Raw genomic sequence first — 20,496 nt, forward strand, 5'->3', positions numbered from 1 at the left:
TTGAGTCTCTATTGTTGTTAGCGCAGCAGTGGGTGGTGTTGACCCTCAGGCTAACTGGCTGGGAGGGCCTGCTTTGACTATAGGCAGACAAGCTGTTGTGCAGGGGCTCACACCAGGGAGCAGAAGGTGCTTTTAGCAAGGCTCTGGTGCCAGGCATCAGGTGTGTTGGTTGAAAAGCTGCTTGGGAGGGCCTCTGGTACTTGTACATTTCAGCAGGTTTTTTGTGCTGGGTTTGGAGGCACTTGGGGGAGGCAAAGATGCTAGTGAAGGCTGGCTGCCACTTGTTCCAGGCTTGGGACCATTTGATGGGAGCTTGTGCTGGGCATGGGGCAGCTTAACTGGAGCCATGCTGCAAGCCACACCTGGCCTCACTTATGCCAGGTTTGAGACCATGTGGAAGGAGCTACAATGTAAACCGAAGCTGGTTGCTACTCATGGGGTTTGTGGACCTATAGGAGAGTCTGCAGCGCAAGGCTAGGGAGGCTGCTTTGGAAGAGGCTCCAGCTAGGTGAGCAGGTTGAGTGGGGCAGTGTCTTAGGGAGATGCTAGAGCAGGGCTTTGGTGTTAGCCAGGTTAATGAAGAGTGGCATATATTTCGCACCCGTCCGTGCCAGGACAGCTGGGTGTGAGGAAAGCTGGACAAAGGAACGGTGGTTCCTACTGGCACTTGCATCCCCTCAGAGAAGTCTCCCAATCTCTGTTTCCCCAGCACTCACCCTAAAGTTAGTCAGTTGCATTCCTCAATATGACTCAGGCCCTTCTCAAGCTGCTGCCTCTGTATCGGAGCTTGAGCAAGTTTGTGTGTCCTTGAACCCTGTAAGATCAGTGTCTCAGTCTCCCATAACCCTGGGACATAATCCCCACTGGTTTTCAAAGCCAGATGTTATGGGTACTCCTTTTCTGGCTCAAGTACCCTGGGGCTGGGGAGCCAGGTATGGGGCTTGGACCCTTTGCTCCTCGGCAGGGACCTCCATAGCCTAGCTATCCCATTTATTAATCCCTACTCTGTGGCCGTGGGAACCTGCCCAGTCTGGGTCTCCGTCCCTCCACCCCCCTCCTACCTGTCTTGATGGCTTCTTTATATCCGTAGTTTTAGAAATTCTGTTCAGCTAGTTTTTAGGTGGTTCTCAATGATGGTTCTATAATCTATTTGCAATTTTCTGTGTTCATGGGAGAAGGTGAGTTCAGGGTTTACTTACTCTGCAATCTTGACTCTGCCCCTTGCCTTTGGAAATTTAGGGATTGCATTGAATTTGTGGGTTGTTTTAGTAGTATGAGCATTCTAACAATGCAAACCATGAGCATGGAATATCTTTCCATATTTGTCTTCAGTTTCTTTCACGATTGTCTCTTTTACAATTGTCTTTTCTTTTTTAAAGTTTTTATTTATTTATAGAGGAAGAAGGGAGAGGGAAAGAGAGAAACATTGATGTGTGAGAGGCACATCAATTGGTTGCCTGTTGCACACCCCCCATCTGGGGACCTGGCCTGCAAGCCAGGCTTGTGCCCTGACTGGGAATCAAACTGATGACCTTTGGGTTCTCAGGCTGGCACTCAATCCACTGAGCTACACCATGATTGTCTTAAAGTTTTCAGTGTACAGCTCTTGGACCTCCTTGGTTAAGTTTGTTCCTAGGTATATATTTTTCTTTTTGATGAAATTGTAAATGGGATTGTTTTTCTTAATTTCTCTTATGAAACTTCGTAACAGCTGAAGGCTTTATTTCAGGAGGAAAATACAACTAGTAAGTGATAGAAAGGTCTAGATACTGAAAGCATAATAGATTACCAAGGGAAGCTGGGAACCCTGGGGATCATCTTTAGTGTCTGAGGTCAACATCATAGCCTTCCCTTACATATCACGTTGCCCTGAGAGTAGACCTTGAGTCTAGATGAGTAGTTTTATTGTTGTGCTTTTGTATTTGTAGATGGGCTTATGCAGAGGGTGAGTTAACAAAAAGCCATATGTAGTTTTCTAGTCAGGTTTGAGACTGTTTCCCTAATGGGTCTATTACTGTCCTTAATGTTATATCGCCTTACTTATACACAATTTGAAATAGAATAATAAGCAAGGAGTGGAATGGGTGGGCTGGCTTGAGTTAAGGGGAGCTTCTTCCTTTTTAGGGTTCAAAGCCCTATCCCTCACTTCCTAGATGGTGAATCTGTTTATTTTCTCAATTCAGTGAAAAAATAAAAAAATAGAATAGAATAATAATAGTTTATGTGTTCATTTTTTTTTTTTTTACAGGTTGCAGAACTTTTATTCCAAACTGCTCGAAACGAGGGGATCAATTTTGACACTGTCTGTGGAGTACCTTACACAGCTTTGCCATTGGCTACAGTTATGTGCTCAACGAACCAAATTCCCATGCTCATTAGAAGAAAAGAAACAAAGGATTATGGTAAAATAAAAGTAGGATAAGGATTAAGGTGATAGTGACCTCATACTGCTAGATTTTTTTCTTCTAGGCACTGCTCTTTTACCAGTCACCTTGAGTATATTTCATAGGTCCTTGAAGTTGTTGTGGCTTGTGAAATTTGTTCACTGTTGCTACAAATAAATCATCTTCCTTTCATTTAGAGTCTAGGGGTGAAATGGCAATGAAAAAAGTGCTTTTTTGCACTATATCTATGAGACCCAACATTTTTACCAGCCCTTCCCTTGTCAGCAGAATATTCTAAGAGCTCTTTGTCAATATATTTGTATGTAAATTGCATGAAGAGAAATGCATGAATAAAATTACTCAAAGCAGTATAAATGCTACATGGAATTCTTAGTGGAGATTTTTTTTTTCATGGGCCATGGCAGTAGGTTACCACGTGGGTGTTTTAAATATGCGGGCTTGCTTTAAAACCACATCAGTCTAAAAATAGTAGAACTGACTTGGTATTTGATGTTGAGGAAGTAATGGGGTTTTTCTTGTTTGTTTTGCATTGTGTTGGTATGATACTATTTCTATTATGTTTTTTAAAATAATCCTTACCTCTTATGACTGCATTTAAAAATTTTTATGATGAAATCATGATTCTGAGAATTGCTTCTAAAAACTATGTGGGGAGGGAGGGAGTGGGGATGTAGCTGGAACAAGGTTGACCACGAGTTGTTAAGTGCTGAAGTGCTGTATTTAGGGGTGATTGTTGAATTACTTTGTCTAATTTTATTTGTTTGAAATTGTCTATATAAAAAGTAGTAAAAATATTTTTGCTGCTTGAAGGCGCAGTATTTATGTGACTCACTGCCCGTAATGAAACTATTACTTCTGTTTTCTTACTATGTTTCTTCAAAAATACTTATGAGATGGGATGGGGAAAAAAGGCACACAACTGTAATTGAATAACAATAAAAATTTTAAAAAAATACTTATGAGATTATTAATTTTTAAATATGCCTGTAACTACTTTCAGTCTTGTGTTGTAGTCCAAGCTCATTCAGTTAAACTTGACCAGTCTTCAAGGAGGAAGAAAGGAGTTAAGAGGAAAGAAATGGGAAAGGGCAGAGATGGTACTGTGGTAAAGCTCCAAAAGTGGCCAAAATATTCACCAGTTCTATTTCTGTTTCAAAATAAGGCACATTTGGTAGTGGAAAAATATAAAAATGTGTATCTAAAAATGAGTCTATAAAGTCTACAGCCTGAGTTACTTACATTTTTATTTCTATTTTTTTAATATATTTTATTGATTATGCTATTACAGTTGTCCCATTTCCCCCCCTTTATTCCCCTCCGCCCTGCATCCCCCCGTCTCACCCACATTCCTCCCTTTAGTTCATGTCCATGGGTCATACATATAAGTTCTTTGGCTTCTACATTTCCTACACTATTCTTACCCTCCCCCTCTCTTTTTTCTACCTACCATTTATGCTACTTATTCTCTGTAGCTTTTCCCCCTCTCTCCCCCTCCCACTCCCCTGTTGATAACCCTCCTTGTGATCTCCATTTCTGTGATTCTGTTCCTGTTCTAGTTGTTTGCTTAGTTTGCTTTTGTCTTTGTTTTAGGCGTGGTTGTTAATAATTGTGAGTTTGCTGTCATTTTACTGTTCATATTTTTTATCTTCTTTTTCTTAGATAAGTCCCTTTGACATTTCATATAATAAGGGCTTGGTGATGATGAACTCCTTGAACTTGACCTTATCTGAGAAGCACTTTACCTGCCCTTCCATTCTAAATAATAGCTTTGCTGGAGAGAGTAATCTTGGATGTAGGTCCTTGCCTTTCATGACTTGGAATACTTCTTTCCAGCCCCTCTTGCCTGCAAGGTTTCTTTTGAGAAATCAGCTGACAGTCTTATGGGAACTCCTTTGTAGGTAACTGTGTCCTTTTCTCTTGCTGCTTCTAAGATTCTCTCCTTATCTTTAATCTTGGGTAATGTAATTATGATGTGCCTTGGTGTGTTCCTCCTTGGGTCCAGCTTCTTTGGGACTCTCTGAGCTTCCTGGACTTCCTGGAAGTCTTTTTCCTTTGCCAGATTGGGGAAATTCTCCTTCATTATTTGTTCAAATAAGTTTTCAATATGTTGCTTTTCCTCTTATCCTTCTGGCACCCCTATAATTTGGATGTTGGAACGTTTAAAGGTGTCTTGGAGGTTCCTAAGCCTCTCCTCATTTTTTTGGATTCTTGTTTCTTCATTCTTTTGTGGTCAAATGTTTCTTTCTTCCTTCTGGTCCACACCATTGATTTGAGTCCCAGTTTCCTTCGCATCACTGTTGGTTCCCTGTACATTTTCCTTTATTTCACTTTTCATAGCCTTCACTTCTTCCTTTATTTTGCGTCTGTACACAATCATTTCTGTGAGCTTCCTGATTACCAGTGTTTTGAACTGTGCATCTGATAGGTTGGCTATCTCTTTGTCACTTAGTTGTATTTTTTCTGGAGCTTTGATCTGTTCTTTCATTTGGGCCATGTTTTTGTCTTGGCATGCCTGTTACATAAAGGGGCGGATCCTTAGGTGTTCACCAGGGTGGGGTAACTCATGTCGCTGCATTGTGACATTGTATGTGGGGAAGGGGTCTGAGAGGGAACAGTGGTGCTTGCTCCACTCTCTGCCAGATTTCAGTCACTTTCCCCACTACCCACAAGCAAAGTGGGCCCTTCTGGTACTGATCGCCGGGTGGGTAGGTTTGTGTATGATCTAGCACTGTGGGTCTCTCCAGCGATGAATCACTTACATTTTTAGATCATCTGAAAATAGTTTATCTTGGGGGTTGGTGTGGGAACGTGAATGAATTCAGTCGCATTGCATTGTGTAGCTCACGAAGTTGCAGTGGTTGGTCTGACTGGTTGCTCAGGGTTTCCCCTCCTGAATCTATACGTGTTAAGGCCGATTTTGTGGCCGATCTTGAGTAACCAACTTTTTCCATCAAAATCAATCTTTTTGATGGAAAAAGGAATGAGTTCATTGAGGGTATCGTGTTGTTATTTGTTTCATCGCTTTCCTTGATCTAGGTAATCTTGCTTTAAGAAATCCCATATTTGAAATTTTGAGCATAAACGTATTAAGTGGTTTTTATTTACATTGCAAAATAATTTGCTAGTTTTACTGTAAATATTCTGTATATGTAACTGACAATTTTTGGATACAGAGACACTGAATAAAACAGTAATTATGGCACATTGAAGATTCATCAGAAATAAAAGAGCTCCAAAGTAGATTATCAGAAAATAAGGTTTAGGTCATCCACCTCTTTGTAAGTACATGCCAGACTTATTTTGTAAGCTACATCTTGAGTTGAATGAAATATTAAATTGGTATCAATATAATTCTTTCTTGTCCAGGTACTAAGCGTCTTGTAGAAGGGGCTATTAATCCAGGAGAAAACTGTTTGATCATTGAAGATGTCATTACCAGTGGATCTAGTGTTTTGGAAACTGTTGAGATTCTTAAGAAGGAGGGCTTGAAGGTCACTGATGCCATAGTGCTGCTGGACAGAGAGCAAGGAGGCAAGGATAAGTTGCAGGTACATGGGATTCGTCTCCACTCAGTGTGTACATTGTCCAAAATGCTGGAGATTCTTGAGCAACAGGAAAAAATTGATGCTGAGATGGTTGAGAGAGTGAAGAGATTTATTCAGGAGAATGTTTTTGTGGCAGCTGATCATAATGATTCTCACCCATCTATAAAGAAAACACCCCAAGAACTCAGCTTTGGTGTACGGGCACAGCTGCCCAGGATCCACCCAGTTGCATCGAAGCTTCTCAGGCTTATGCAAAAGAAGGAGACCAATCTGTGTCTGTCTGCCGACGTCTCAGAGTCCAGAGAGCTACTGCACCTAGCAGATGCGTTAGGACCCAGCATCTGCATGCTCAAGACTCATGTAGACATTTTGAATGATTTTACTCTGGACGTGATGAAGGAGTTAACAACTCTGGCAAAACACCATGAGTTCTTAATATTTGAAGACCGGAAATTTGCAGATATAGGAAACACAGTAAAAAAGCAGTATGAAGGTAAGTATTATTCAGGAATCTGCAAGAATCAGAAATCCATTAAACTGTCTGAAGAAAAAAAGGAAATGTACTGGTTCACATCAATGAAAGTCCAGCCATAGAACAGGCTGTTAAGCATGGTTGGATCCAGGAGCTCAAATGATGTCTTGGACTTGCTTTCTCTTCTTCTATCAGCTCTGCTTTCTTCTTTCTCAGGTAGGCACACTCCTCATGCCTACCCCAATTCAGTCACTGGGTATACAATACCTTTAGATATAGAATGACTAAAGGTATTGCTAACCTTTATTAGCTTACCTGGGTAATATGCCCTGCCCTTGGTAATGTGAGGTTAACTCTGAGTAAAATTCTTAAGCTGAGATTGGTCAAGGGTAATTCCCCTAAAGAAAATGGATTTGCTGAGGCCAGAAAATGGGACATGGGTTCTAGGCCTGCATAAATGACAGAGGTTGTCCATGGCAAAACACAGTGAGTTCTAAAATTTGAAAAATGAAAATTGCAGACACAGGAAACAATGGAAAGGTAGTATAAAGTTGTAGCATTTATTTTTAGCAGAAAAAGATTTGTTGATATACATTCTTTTAAAACATTACCTTAAAGAGGAAGTCAAAGTAGAGCATATGTCAATTGAAAAAATTGCTTAATTCCCTATCTGTTCTTTGCAAATTTCTGCCATAGTGTACATAGCTAATGCTTTTTTCCACTTAATCTTATATTTTATTTTATCATGTTAATAACCCTAATAGGCATCTTTCAACATAATTTTTTAAAATAATGCATATGCATATGCATATTCTTAAGCCATTTCTTTAGATTTGTCTGTAAATGATTTTTATGTGCCTAAGATGTCCTGTTTAGTTTAGTTTATTGATTGATATAAAAGTTATACAAACTTTCTATAGATTTACATATAGTCTTTTCAAAAATTGATTAGAGTTATTGCTGTCAGCTTTTAAAACAAATACAATTGCCTATTGCAATTTGAAGAACTAAAGAAACTTTAGGAATACATGGAAGATTTGATAAATGGTAAAGTTGCTGCAAGATCCCTGCAGAATGAAAGTTTGTTATCTTCAGAGGAATTTCAAAATGTTGATATCTTTGACCTCCATAAATACCCATCTTCACTGGGGTCCATTTCTTCTTTTTTTAAAAAAATTTTGTTCACATTTTCTTCTTTTTAATTTAATCTCTATTGTATTTTTTTTACATTACCTTTTAGTCCCCTTATACACTCCGTCTCCCCCCCACCCCCAATTTCTAACTGTATGAGTTTTATTGGTGGTCACAATTTTCAGCCTGTAAGGAAGAACAGTCTTAGCGTTCCTTATAAACTAAGTGCAGAACTTTCAAGATTTTCTTCTCACTGTGATCGCTTAACTAGCTACTAGGTGGGCAAATAAAATTTTCACACTTAGAACCATAGGTCTACCGAAACACTAAAATTCTCAAAGTGTTTCTCTATTTCATTAATGTGTTACTAGAATAATATTTCATATTGTAATTGGTTGGTTGCCAAAAAGTTACAGGGTTTTGTGTGAAATTTGACAAATGTCTTCCCCCCGCCCTTCTTCGTAGGTGGTGTCTTTAAAATAGCTTCCTGGGCCGATCTAGTAAATGCTCACGTGGTGCCGGGCTCAGGCGTTGTGAAAGGCCTGCAAGAGGTCGGCCGGCCTTTGCAGCGGGGGTGCCTGCTCATTGCAGAAATGAGCTCCGCTGGCTCCTTGGCCACGGGGAACTACACTAAAGCAGCGGTACGTGACAGAGGGACTGGGCTGTTGGACTACATGTTTCAGAGGAAGAGAATATCTTAATTTGGGATCTATGAAACCCTACTAAAAAAAAATCAGCTGTTTTTAGTGTCGCAGTATATTAATACTCTTTGGCTACAGTTCCCTGATAATTATTAGCATTTTATACCTTGTAGCATACCTTGCAGTGGACACTTACAAGATTTGAATTGTACGTCCAAGAGAGAAACATTGAAACACAGATACTTGGCCAAATAAACATCTGCCCATATGCTTACTGACCTTTAAAATAGCGTTGTCTTGTCTTGTCTTGTCTCACCACGGGTTGAAAGTGAAGAGCTTCTTCCCAGATACACAGCAGCGCAGGACCTCCCAAGCCCCACAGAGATGCATTCTCAGGACAGCAGGCCACATGCAATGGCTTTTTCTTTTTTAGTCTTTGATATTGATTGGTATTGTATGAGAAAACTCTTAACTAGGGCCTGGACACATTGTTTCCTCCAGTAACTCCCCCATTATTAAAAGTTCTTATAATATTGTACATGTTAATATCCAGCCCCCACACCTGCATGCCAGAATAGAATGAGAGAGGATAATTACCTAGTTAAGTTTTAGAGTTGTACAGTCACTTAGGAAGTTGGATAGATCACCTTTATAGATATTTTATTTTTAAAAGTAACAAAATTTTACATAAATAATATTTTAATTTTTACACGGGAATTTATTTTTTCATATCCTTTCAAGTACTGTCTGAAGAGCCCACATGGTCCTAGGGCCAGATTTTAATCCCACCCCTGAATTGTCTGTAAATGTCTGTGATTTCCCAACTCTCCCAACAGAGGGTCCACGAGTCATTCTGGGAGTCTGGGTCTGGCTCAAGGACAAGAGGTTGCTTTCTGGTGGGTAGTAGTACTGGCGGCAAGAAGAGAATGGTGTAAGTCTCAGGGAAGAGCCAAATTAGGAAGCCAGGGAAATACAATCAAAGAAACTTGTGTGATTGTGGGGTAATGGTATAGAAATTGTGGAGGCCTATTACTGGCAAACATTAAAGAAAAGGGAAAGCGGAGGAGTTGAGATTTCTTTAGCTCTTGATCACGTAACTGTTTTTATATGGTGTTTATCATTGAATATGGAGTATCCTGTAGAGCTAGGCGTTAATCTTCGATGTGGTTTTATGCCATTTAGAAATGTATGCTAGAGTACTTTCCTCATATCCTTTTTGTAATTAGGTGGGTCCCCAAGTATTATTACAAATAAGTAATTATGCAGCATCTAGATTCTGGACAAACATACGACAGGATTTTCAGTGTTTTTAGGGTATGGTTAATTGGGAGAAGGGGAGAGATGGAGTTAATGGAGTAAGTATATAGGTTCATATCTAAGATCACCCATTTTAGATACAATGAGATTAATGGGAAATGAGAAAACACATCTATAAAACAGCAAAGTTTCTTACTAGTTAATAGAGTCAGTTTTTTACTTTACTTGTAGAACTGTTATTCATTGTGATTAACTACTGTCTTGTAATCTGTCCCGTTACATTCTACTTAGGTTAGAATGGCCGAGGATCATTCTGAATTTGTGATTGGTTTCATTTCTGGATCCCGAGTAAGTATGAAACCAGAATTTCTTCACTTGACTCCAGGAGTTCAGTTAGAAGCAGGAGGTAGGTCTATCCACTGATCCTGGCTCTTCCAAAATGTTTCTTTACCCACATCAGCAAAGACAAAATGAAATGTTGTGTGTTGTAATAAAGTTGCTAAAGAGAAAGCTTGTTTGTCTAGAATAGTAACAAATGAGCCCTTTGGCCTGGTGATACTGACCTAGGTATGCAAAATATTGGGTTGGCCAAAAAGTTCATTTGTTTTTTCCCATAACATGGTTCTAGTAGCCCTGGCTGGTGTGGCTCAGGGGATTGAGTGGCCAGCCTGCAAACCAAAAGGTCACCAGTTCAGTTCTCAGTCAGGGCACATGCCTGGGTTGTGGGCCAGGTCCCCAACTGGGGGCATTTGAGAGGTAACTGATCAATGCATCTCTTGCACATCAATGTTTCTCTCCCTCTCTCTCTCTCTTCCTTCCCTTCTCTCTGTTAATAAAATCTTAAAAAATAGATGGCTCTAGTAGTGCTTAGTTGTCTTTAACTTTATTCCAAACAATTTTGTTAGATTGTATTGTCACAGCTGTCATATTAGTGGGCATTTAAAAAAAATATCAAAATTGGTGAATTTTTGTGTTATAGCCATTTTAATACTGAAGATGGAAGAAAATACGCAACATTTTTGGCATGTTTTGCTTTATTTAATTTCATGAAGGGTAAAAATGCAACTGAAACACATGCAGTGTATGGAGTGTATGGAGAAGATGCTATGACTGATCAAATGTGTCAAAAGTGGTTTGGGAAGTCGCATGCTGGAGACTTCTTGCTGGATGATGCTCCAGTCGGGTAGACCAGATGAAGTTGATAGGGATCAAATTGAGACATTAATTGAGAACAATCAGTGTCCTACCACGTGGGAGATAGCCAACATACTCACAACATCCAAATAAATGAAGTTATTGGTGAAAATGAAAAATGTGTCATTTATTTATGGAAAAAAAACTAAGGGACTTTTGGCCAGCCCAATAGCTTGCAGTCTAATTTTAGGATGAAAATTTAGAAAACTGCTTCTCATTGGAATGTACCCAGATATTTTAGTTGTGTTTCCCAACTGATGGTCTTGAATGTGCTGCCAAGGAAGGTGTTCCATGCTCCAGGAAGAATGCCCCAGGCTAAGCAAAATCCCGTTTGCTGCTTTGTTAGAGGACTTTGCAGAGCTCCAGTGTGGAGTTACATGGTCTGTCATGACTCCCAAGCTTATTTGAATATGTAACACTTTCAGCAATCTAAGAAATACAGTTGCGGTGGCTAAAGACAGTGCAAATTTTCTCACTGATAGTCTCTAATCAGTAGAGGAGTAATCGAAGTTGTAAAAATATACATATGTAAATGTCCTTTGGGACTCAGGAAAGCTGTTTTGGTCTTGAATGTGGAAAAAATGATGACTTGGAAAACTTATTTTTGCTTAAAAGGCTATTGTGCAAGAAACATTGTTTATGATGGCTATGGGAGTTTATTCTACCCTGCTTTCCATCTTTTTCCTTCCTTATGGATTAGGTTAAGAAGTTGGAGGTTGGAACTCTGAACAGTAGGTTTCTTAGTTAGCAAACCTATCTAAAATGAAAACAAAGCTTGACTTCTGCTAAGATGGAGGTGTAGGTAGATAACACTTTGCCTCCTTGCACAACCAAGAGAAGGACAACAACAAATTTAAAAACAAAACATAACCAGAATTACCAGACAAACAAACTGTATGGAAGTCTGACAGCCAAGGAATTAAAGACACACTCATTCAGACCAGTAGAAGGGGTGGAGACAGGCAGCTGGGAAGGACAGGACGCACTGCAAGGTAGTGGCTGGTAGACCAGGAGTCAACCGCCGCGAGGGGTGGGGTAAGACAGACCACATAATCCAGGGTTCCAGCACTGGAAAAGAAAGGATTAAAACCTCTGGCTGTATAAACCTGTGGGAATTGTGGCAGTGGGAGAAACTCCCATTCTCACAGGAGTTTGTTGAGGTGACCCACAGGGTCCTGGAATGTAGACAAGCCCACCCACCTGGGAATCAGCACCAGAAGGGCCCAATTTGCTAATGGGTAGCAGGGAACATGACTGAAAGCCAGCAGAGAGCTGAGCAAGCGGCACTGTTCCCTCTCTGACCCCTCCCCCACAGCACCACAACACAGCCACGTGGGTTGCCCTGCCCTGGAGAATACATAAGGTTCTGCCCCTTCCAATGTAACAGGTGTGCTGAGACAAAGAAATATGGCCCCAATGAAAGAACAGATCAAAACCCCAGAAAAAGAACTAAGTGATGGAGCAGATAGCCACCCTATCAGAAGCAGAGTTCAAAACACTAGTAATCAGGATGTTCACAGAAATGGTTGTGTATGGTTGCAAAATAGGGGAAAAAGTAAAGGCTATGCAGAGTGAAATAAAGAAAATACACAGGGAACCAACAGTGAAGGGAAGGAAAACAGTACTCAAATCAATAATTTGGAGCAGAAGGAAGAAATAAACATTCAATCAGAATACAATGAAGAAACAAGAATTCAAAAAAATGAGAGGCTTAGGAACTTCCGGGGCAATTTTAAATATTCCAATATCTGAATCATAGGGGTACCAGAAGGAGAAGAGGAAGAGCAAGAATTTGAAAACTTACTTGAACAAATAATAAAGGAGAACTTCCCCAATCTGGCAAAGGAAATTGACTTCCAGGAAGTCCAGGAAGCTCAAGAGTCCCAAAGAAGTTGGACCCAAGGAAGCACACACCAAGGCACATCATAATTACATTACCCAAGATTAATGATACGGAAAGAATCATAAAAGCAGCAAGAGAAAAGGAGACACTTACCTACAAAGGAGTTCCCAAAAGACTAGCAGCTGATTTCTCAAAAGAAACCTTGCAGGCAAGAAGGGGCTGGAAAGAAATATTCGAAATCATGAAAGACAAGGACCTACATCCAAGATTACTGTATCCAGCAAAACTATCATTTAGAAAGGAAGGGCAGATAAAGTGCTTCAAAGATAAGGTCAAGTTCAAGGAGTTCATCATCACCAAGCCCTTATTATATGAAATCTCAAAGGGACTTACCTAGTAAAAAGAAGATGATAAAAAATATGAACAATAACATAACAAACTCACGAGTATCAACAACTGAACCTACAAAAAACAAAACCAAACTAAGCAGATAACTAGACCAGGAACAGAACCGTAAAAATAGAGATCACTTGGAGGGGGCAGGGGATGATGCGGGGGGAAAGGTACAGGGAATAAGAAGCATAAATGGTAGGTACAAAATAGGGGGAGGTTAAGAATAATATAGGAAATGGAGAAGCCAAAGAACGTATATGTACAATCCATGGACATGAACTAGGGAGATAGGAGTACTGGAGGGAGAGGTGGTACAGTGTGGAAGGGAGTAAAGGGGAGAAAAAAATGGGACAGCTGTAATAGCACAATCAATATATTAAATAGAATATATTTTTTTTTTAAAAAGAAAGCACTTATGCTCATTACCCCTCAGATCAGTTTGTCAGGTTGGTACTCATATTCTCTTTTTACACTGAAAAGCTCAGAAGGTAACTTTCAAAATATTAAGAGAATTATATAATCATTCTTTTGTAACTCATCTCTCCTCCATACCACTCTTTCCCCAGCCTGGCTTATTTCTCTCTCCAGAGATAATCATGTAACTAGTGTGACATGTATCCTTGCAGACCTTTGGCTTTGCATGTACTCATACATGCACATAGGGTTTGGAGAATGCTTTGTATCTGTGCACCTCTGTGACATTTCCACATCTAGTGTGGCCTTTTACCAACTGCACAGTGTTTCCTAGTTAGGATTGGGCCATAACAGGTTTAACTGTTCCCGTGTTGATGCATTTGGAGTGTTAACAAACAGTGAACATCCTTGTGTATATTTTTGTACATGTAGAGTATTTGCAGAATAGTCTTCTAGGCTGGAAACTTCTCAAGGATGAGAGGTCTTTCTGAAGATTATTTATCCTCCAGCACAGTACCCCCTACTACATAAATATTCTGTAAATACTTAACACAAATGTTGACGGAATGGACACTGGGTTTTTTAGGAACAGGTGAAAGAGTTGGTATTTCTGTAACTGGCATGACAACACAGAACATTAAATGATTGAGGGTATGAGTTCGGTAAACCTTGGTTTTCATTTTAAACTCAAATACTAGAGTTAGTAGATACCCATTAACCTTGAAGGAGCTAATTATTTTATGTAAACAATACAACCACACTTAAGGAAAGTGCTGTCTCTTGGGGAATTTGTAATTAAGTACTTTAAACAAAAAACATTACATAAAGTTAATCAGAAAGAAAACCAGTGAGAATTCAGATAAACAGGCTTTTGAGGATATTTCAGTCATTTTGGATTTGAGAGAAAATAAGCCATTTAACAGAAGGCTTCTAGAACAACAGAATTTGAAAAGGAAAAAAGTAATTTTCTGGTTCAAGATGGCAATGTCATTGAGTCCTGAACTTACTTCCTCTCACGGACAAAGTCTTATAGCTACATATGGAACAGTGTCTGCTGGAAAAAACAACTAAAGGCTAGCTAAGCAAGGACTACACATCTGGCAAATAAGAAAACTACCATCTAAGTTATCTTACCATAAACCTCACCCCTGGCATGGCAATCCACAATTGGGAGGGAACTCAAAGCACAGAGCTTTTCCCTGAGGAGTGAAGGGTTTGAACTGTGCATTCAGGCACCCTAGCTTTTAAGACCTACACCTGAGAGATGAACCCCCTAAACATCCAGCTTTAACACTAAAGGGCTTGTGTCCATGAGACCCACACGACTAGTGATCTGAGAAATGGCTCTTCAAGAGCTTACCCATTCAGACTCACCTGCCCCAGGGCCTTGCATAGGCAGCCGATGGTACCCAGACAGTAAGTAAAACAGGCTCATTTGCTAATTTAAAAAGTGTCGACCTGAGGGGAAGGCATCTAATTTAACACATTTAACACACACTTAAGAGCTTGCCAGAATATTCTCCAGGGATGGAGACTAGTGGGCACCATCTTCATGATCTCCCTCTGCTTTGCCCTAGCTAGTGGGAACCATCTCTCTATTTTTTTAACACTAGCCCTTTAATACCCTACTTACATCACGGATAGATCACCTAGACAGAAAATAAATAAGGAAACATTGGCTTTACCTAAATGACATGTTAGAACAGGTATATTCCAAACATTCCATCCAAAAGCAACAATACACACATTCTTCTCAAGTGCACATGGAACACTCTGCAGGATAGATCATGTTAAGCCACAAAAGAAGACTTAATAAATTCAAGAGGACTGAAGGCATATCAAGCATCTTTTCTGACCATAATGGTATGAAATTAGAAATCAATTGTAAGAAGAAAACTGCAAAATTCCCAAAATGTGGTCATTAAACAAAGTGCTACTGTGAACAGCCCGTGAGTCGAAGAAATTAAAACAAAAACCTTGAGACAAAAAATGGAAATACAACATGTAATTTATAAAATACAGCAAAAACAGTTCTAAGAGGGAAATTGGGAGTGATAAATGTCTATTTAAGAAACAAGAAAAATCTCAACATTGCACTTGAAGGAACTAGAAGAACACATGAAACCCAAAGTTAATGGAAGGAAATAAAGATCACAGCAGAAATAAATAGAATAGAGACTAAGACAAGAGAGAAAAAAATCAGTGAAACTTAAGAGCTGGCTTTTGAAGAGATACAAACCTTTAGCTAGACTCACCAAGAAAAAAAGAGGACTCAAAATCAGAAATGAAAGATGTTTCAACTGATAGCACAGAACTACAAAGGATCATAAGAGACTGCTATGGACAATTATATGCCAATAAATTTGAAAACCTGTAAGAAATGGATAAATTCCTAGAAATGTAAACCAGCCAAGACTGACTCATGAAGAAATAGAAAATCTGAATACACTGATTACTTGTAAGGAGATTGAGTCACTAATCAACAAAACTCCCAACAAACAAAAATCCAGGACCAGACAACTTCACTGGTAAATTCTAACATTCAAAGGATAATACCGATCCTTCTTTCTCAAACTCTTCCAAAAAATAGAAGATGGAGTGCTTTCAAACTCATTTTACCAGACCAGCATTACCCTGCTAACAACCAGGTAAGGACACCATGAAGAAAGATTATAGTTCAATATCCTGATGAACATAGATGGAAAAATCCTCAACAAAGTATTACCAGACTGAATTTAAGAAATTCACAAACATTAAAGTACACAAACATTAAAGTAGTCATATACCATGACTAAGCAAGATTATAGAGACTCAAAGATTCTTTAAATCTACAAATCAGTGTGATATATCACATTAACAAAGTGAAGGATAAAAATCATATGGTTATCTCAATAGATGCAGAAAAAAATTGGTAAGACTCAACATCCATTCATGATAAAGACTCAACAAAGTGAATAGAGAGGAAATGCCTCAACATAATTAAGGCCATTTAATGACAAGCCCACAGCTAACATTCTACTCAGTGCTGCAAAGCTGAAAGCTTTTTCTCTAAGATCAGAACAAGATAATGCCCACTCTCACCGCTTGTATTGAACATAGTACTGAAGTCTTAGCTGGAAAAACTAGTCAAGAAAAAGAAACAAAAAATATCCAAATTGTAAAGGTAGAAGTAATATTGTCACTGTTGGCAGGGGAAATGTATTATATATAGAAAATATTAAAGATTCCACTAAAAAATGTTGTAATTAATAAACTAATTCAGTAAATCTGCTGGGTACAAAGTCAATATGCAAAAATCTACTGCATTTCTCTATACTAATAACAAACTATCAAAAGAGAAATTTAAAAAATGATTTAATGTGCAGTTGCATCAAAAATAATAAAATACCTAGCAGTAAATTTAACCAAGGAGGTGAAAGACTTGTACACTGATAACTATCAGATAGTAGTGAAAGAAATTGAAAACACAAATATATGAGATGTTCTGTGCTCATAGATTTGAAGAGCTAATACTACTAAAATTCTCACACTACCGAAAGCAGTCTACAGAGTCGGTGCAACCCCTATGAAAATTCCAGTGGCATTTTTCATAGAAATAGAATAAACCATCCTAAAGTTTGTATGGAACCCCAAAAGGCTTTGAATATCCAAAGCAATCTTGAGAAAGAACAACAAAGCTGGAGGCATCACACTTCCTGATTTCATATTACATTACAAAGCTATAGTATTCAAAACGGTATAGTATTGGCATAAAAACAGACATATAGATGAATGGAATAGAATAGTGTCCAGAAGTAAACCCACATATATGATCAATTAATTTATGACAAAGGAACCTAGAATATGCAGTGGGGAAAAGAGAGTTTCTTCAATAACATGTTGGGAAAACTGGATAGTCACATGCAAAAGAATGAAATGGGATCACTACCTTACACCATACACAAAAATTAACTCAAAATGAATAAAAGACTTGAATGTAAGACCTGAAACCATAAAACTTCTAGAAGAAGACATAGGTGGTAAGCTCCTTGACATTGCTTGGCAATAATTTCTTTCTTTTTTTTTTGGATTTGACATCAAAGGCAAAGGAAACAAAGGCAAAAATAAAGTGGGACCACATCAAACAAAAAGTTTTGCACAGCAAAGGTAACCATCAAAATGAAAGGGCAACCTACTGAATGGGAGAAACTATTTGCAAATTATATATCTGATAAAGGGTTAATATCTAAAATATATAAACTCAGTGACAAACAAACAGGTGGATTTAAAAATGGGCAGATCTGAAAAGACATTTTCCAAGAAGAAGACATACAGATGGCCAGCAAGTACATGAAAAGATGCTCAAAATCACTAATCATTAGGGAAATACAAATCAAAACCACAATGAGATGTCCCCTCTTACCTGCTGGAATGGCTGTTATCAAAAGGCAAGAAATAACAAGTGTTGAGGATGTGGAGAAAAGGGAACCCTTGGGTACTGTTGGTGGGAGTATATATTTGTGTAGCTACATACGGTGTATGGGACAGTATGAACAAGTTTCTCAAGAAATTAAAAAAAGAACTGACACATGATCCAGCAATTCCAGCTGTGGGTATTTATCCAAGGAAAACAAAAACCTAACTCGTAAAGATACATGCGCCTCTATGTTTCTTGCAGCATTATTTATGATAGCCAAGATATGGAAACAACTTAAGTATCTGTTGATGGATAAATGGATAAAGAAGTTGTTTTATGGAATGTATATTATTCAACCATAAAAAAGAATGAAATCTTGCTGTTTGCAACAACAACATGGATGGACCTCAAGGGCATTATGCTAAATGAAATAAGTCAGAGAATGACAAATACCATATATGCTCACTTATATGTGAAATCTAATTCATAAGCTCATTAATACAGGGAACAGACTGACGTTTGCCAGAGCTGGGGTTGAGGAGGGGGACAAATGGGTGAAGGCACTCAGAAGGTACAAACTTCCGGTAATAAAGTAATTCATGAGGATGCAATGTACAGCAAGGCAGCTGTAGTCGATAATACTGTATTGCATATTTGAAAGTTGCTATGAGTAAATCTTAAAAAGTTCTCATCACAAAAGCTAGCCATTTGTAATCATGCAAGGTGGTGGATGTTAAGTAGACTTACTGTGATCAGTTTGCAATGTATGCAAACATTGAATCATTTTGTTGTATACCTGAAGCTAATGTTCTATTTCAGTTTATACCCCAATAAAAAATACATAAAAAGAATGAAAGAGCCAAAATTAAGGCTTAGGCTTTGTATACAGGGTGGGGCAAAATAGGTTTATAGTTGTTGAGTACATGAAACACTTATTCATGTATTATTATTTCCCATATGAACTGTAAACCTGCTTTTGGCCCACTGTGTTTAGTCTGAGCACTTGACGGGCTGTGGCAGAGAGGTTCATGTGTGTGATCACAGTCCAATTAAATGCCTTGTGAGGACTTTCCCAATAGTGTCACTGATTCTGACATGTGTACTAAAATGGTCTTCGATTGTAAGGCCTATTTTTCTTTTTTTAAAAATACTGTTAAACTGTAAATGCTTTATAGTTGGACATTGAACAGGAGGTGGCTAGCTTCCTTCTGCCCTGTGGAGGTCTCTGGCCATCCAGCGTCTGTCTCTTCACCTGCATTTACTCACTGTACAGAGGAGCATGGAAAGCGAGAGCATGGTTTTGTGTAAAGCTTGTTAGATACTTTTCAGGAAAGGCATGTGGCAGGTTTTCTCATGTTTCATGTTGTGTTAAATGGTAACTTTTGTGTTTTTGCAGGTGATAATCTTGGCCAACAGTACAGTAGCCCAGAAGAAGTTATTGGCAAACAGGGTTGTGATATCATCATTGTAGGCCGGGGCATACTAGCATCAGCTAATCGTCTGGAAGCAGCTGAGATGTACAGAAAAGCTGCCTGGGAAGCTTACTTGAGTAGACTTGGCAATTAAGTGTCTCAGATACATTTTGTGAAGGTTTGAAGACCCATTGTCTCCTGAGAGGTATTGGCTGGAAATAACAAGCAGCCTTCGATACTGCTTGGGTTCTTTCCATCAGAATGACTTCTGAAGTTACCACAGTGTTTAGGAAATATTGAATGGTTGTAATCACTGCATTATTGCTGTAATAAGTTCATTTTTAAGCATTCTTTTAGTGAGACTGATGTTGCCTAAGCAATCACAGTCCTGTGTTCAAATCTTCCACATAGTAGGATCCCCCCCTCTCTGTAGATCAGATTTCTTGATTCTTTTAATTGCCATGACACAAAAATTTTAGGAAATACAGAGTACAACATTTCTTGTGTCCTTTATTCTGTGTTTAATGTGATACCTAAATATTAAAATATTAGCTGTTCTCTTCCTCTTAAAAGTGCTAATCCAGGTATCCAAATGGTGCAGGTTCGCCAAACTGCCATTGCTCCCTCACCAAAGGGAGCAAGGTGGGGAGCTGAGAAGGTGACTACAGCTGAGCCTCTGAGCCCGTATCTGGCTTTCCTTCCAGCAGAGGGTTACTGCCTCGATTCTTCCCCTGAGCAGCAGCAGCAGGCCTGTGCTGAAATCCAGTCACAGCTGCTTTTTGCCTTACTTGGATTACAAATGGACGAGCTGCTGCTTCATGTATTTAAAGAGACAGCAACATCAAGGTCTAAGGTTCATTTGGAGGTTTGCTTGAGGATCATAATTGTCCCAACTGTCACTGACAGAGAGGGAAGTCAGCCTTCACTAGCCCTAAGGAGAAAGGACCTCGGCAGCAGAGCGGCTGCTGTCATCCGCGACTTGGGATTCCCACCACATCTCTGCAGCAGGGCCAGGGACAGCCACCGGTCCTCCAGGCCCTACCTTCAGACAGGCGGCTCTCTCCTCACTCAGGTCCCAAATGCAGTCTTTCCCAGAAATGCCTGCCAGTATCTGGAGGATCCTTGGTCTCCAGTACTGATAGATATTACCCATTTTCTATCTCTTTAGTCTATTCAGAAAGCCCCTTGGAGGGGGGAAGAGTAAAGGATGTGGGTTCAGATGACCTTTTTTTTCCATCAGCATTTTCCCCCTCCATACCCTCTTCCACCTCCACCTCCCGCCCCGCATTCACCACACTGTTGTCCATGTCCTTGAGTGCTCTCCTTTTTTCTGTGTTGCTCAATCCCTCCACCCACGCTGTGCCGTCAAAGCCCTGTCTGAGCAGGGCTGGGG

The 20,496-nt window shown here is 39.4% G+C and overlaps 1 protein-coding gene across 5 annotated transcripts in view; it reads left to right on the forward strand.

The window, feature by feature from the left end:
- The window catches only part of UMPS (uridine monophosphate synthetase), a 30,503-nt gene extending 10,900 nt beyond the window's left edge, over positions 1–19,603 (forward strand). For 2 of the 5 annotated variants that reach the window (XM_024578010.4, XM_053918468.2), the window contains exons 2-7: positions 2,249–2,402; positions 5,772–6,443; positions 8,019–8,194; positions 9,031–9,090; positions 9,743–9,857; positions 19,088–19,603. In XM_024578010.4, coding sequence (XP_024433778.2) covers positions 2,249–2,402; positions 5,772–6,443; positions 8,019–8,194; positions 9,031–9,090; positions 9,743–9,857; positions 19,088–19,257 — 1,347 coding nt within the window. In that variant the 3' untranslated portion in view covers positions 19,258–19,603. The remainder of the gene's footprint in view (positions 1–2,248; positions 2,403–5,771; positions 6,444–8,018; positions 8,195–9,030; positions 9,091–9,742; positions 9,858–19,087) is intronic. The other 3 variants (XM_024578012.4, XM_045185910.3, XM_024578011.3) reach the window with 3 other exon arrangements.
- The last annotated feature ends 893 nt before the right edge of the window (positions 19,604–20,496 follow it).

Source organism: Desmodus rotundus, chromosome 2 (assembly GCF_022682495.2).
Source record: "Desmodus rotundus isolate HL8 chromosome 2, HLdesRot8A.1, whole genome shotgun sequence".
Classification (NCBI taxonomy): domain Eukaryota; kingdom Metazoa; phylum Chordata; class Mammalia; order Chiroptera; family Phyllostomidae; genus Desmodus; species Desmodus rotundus.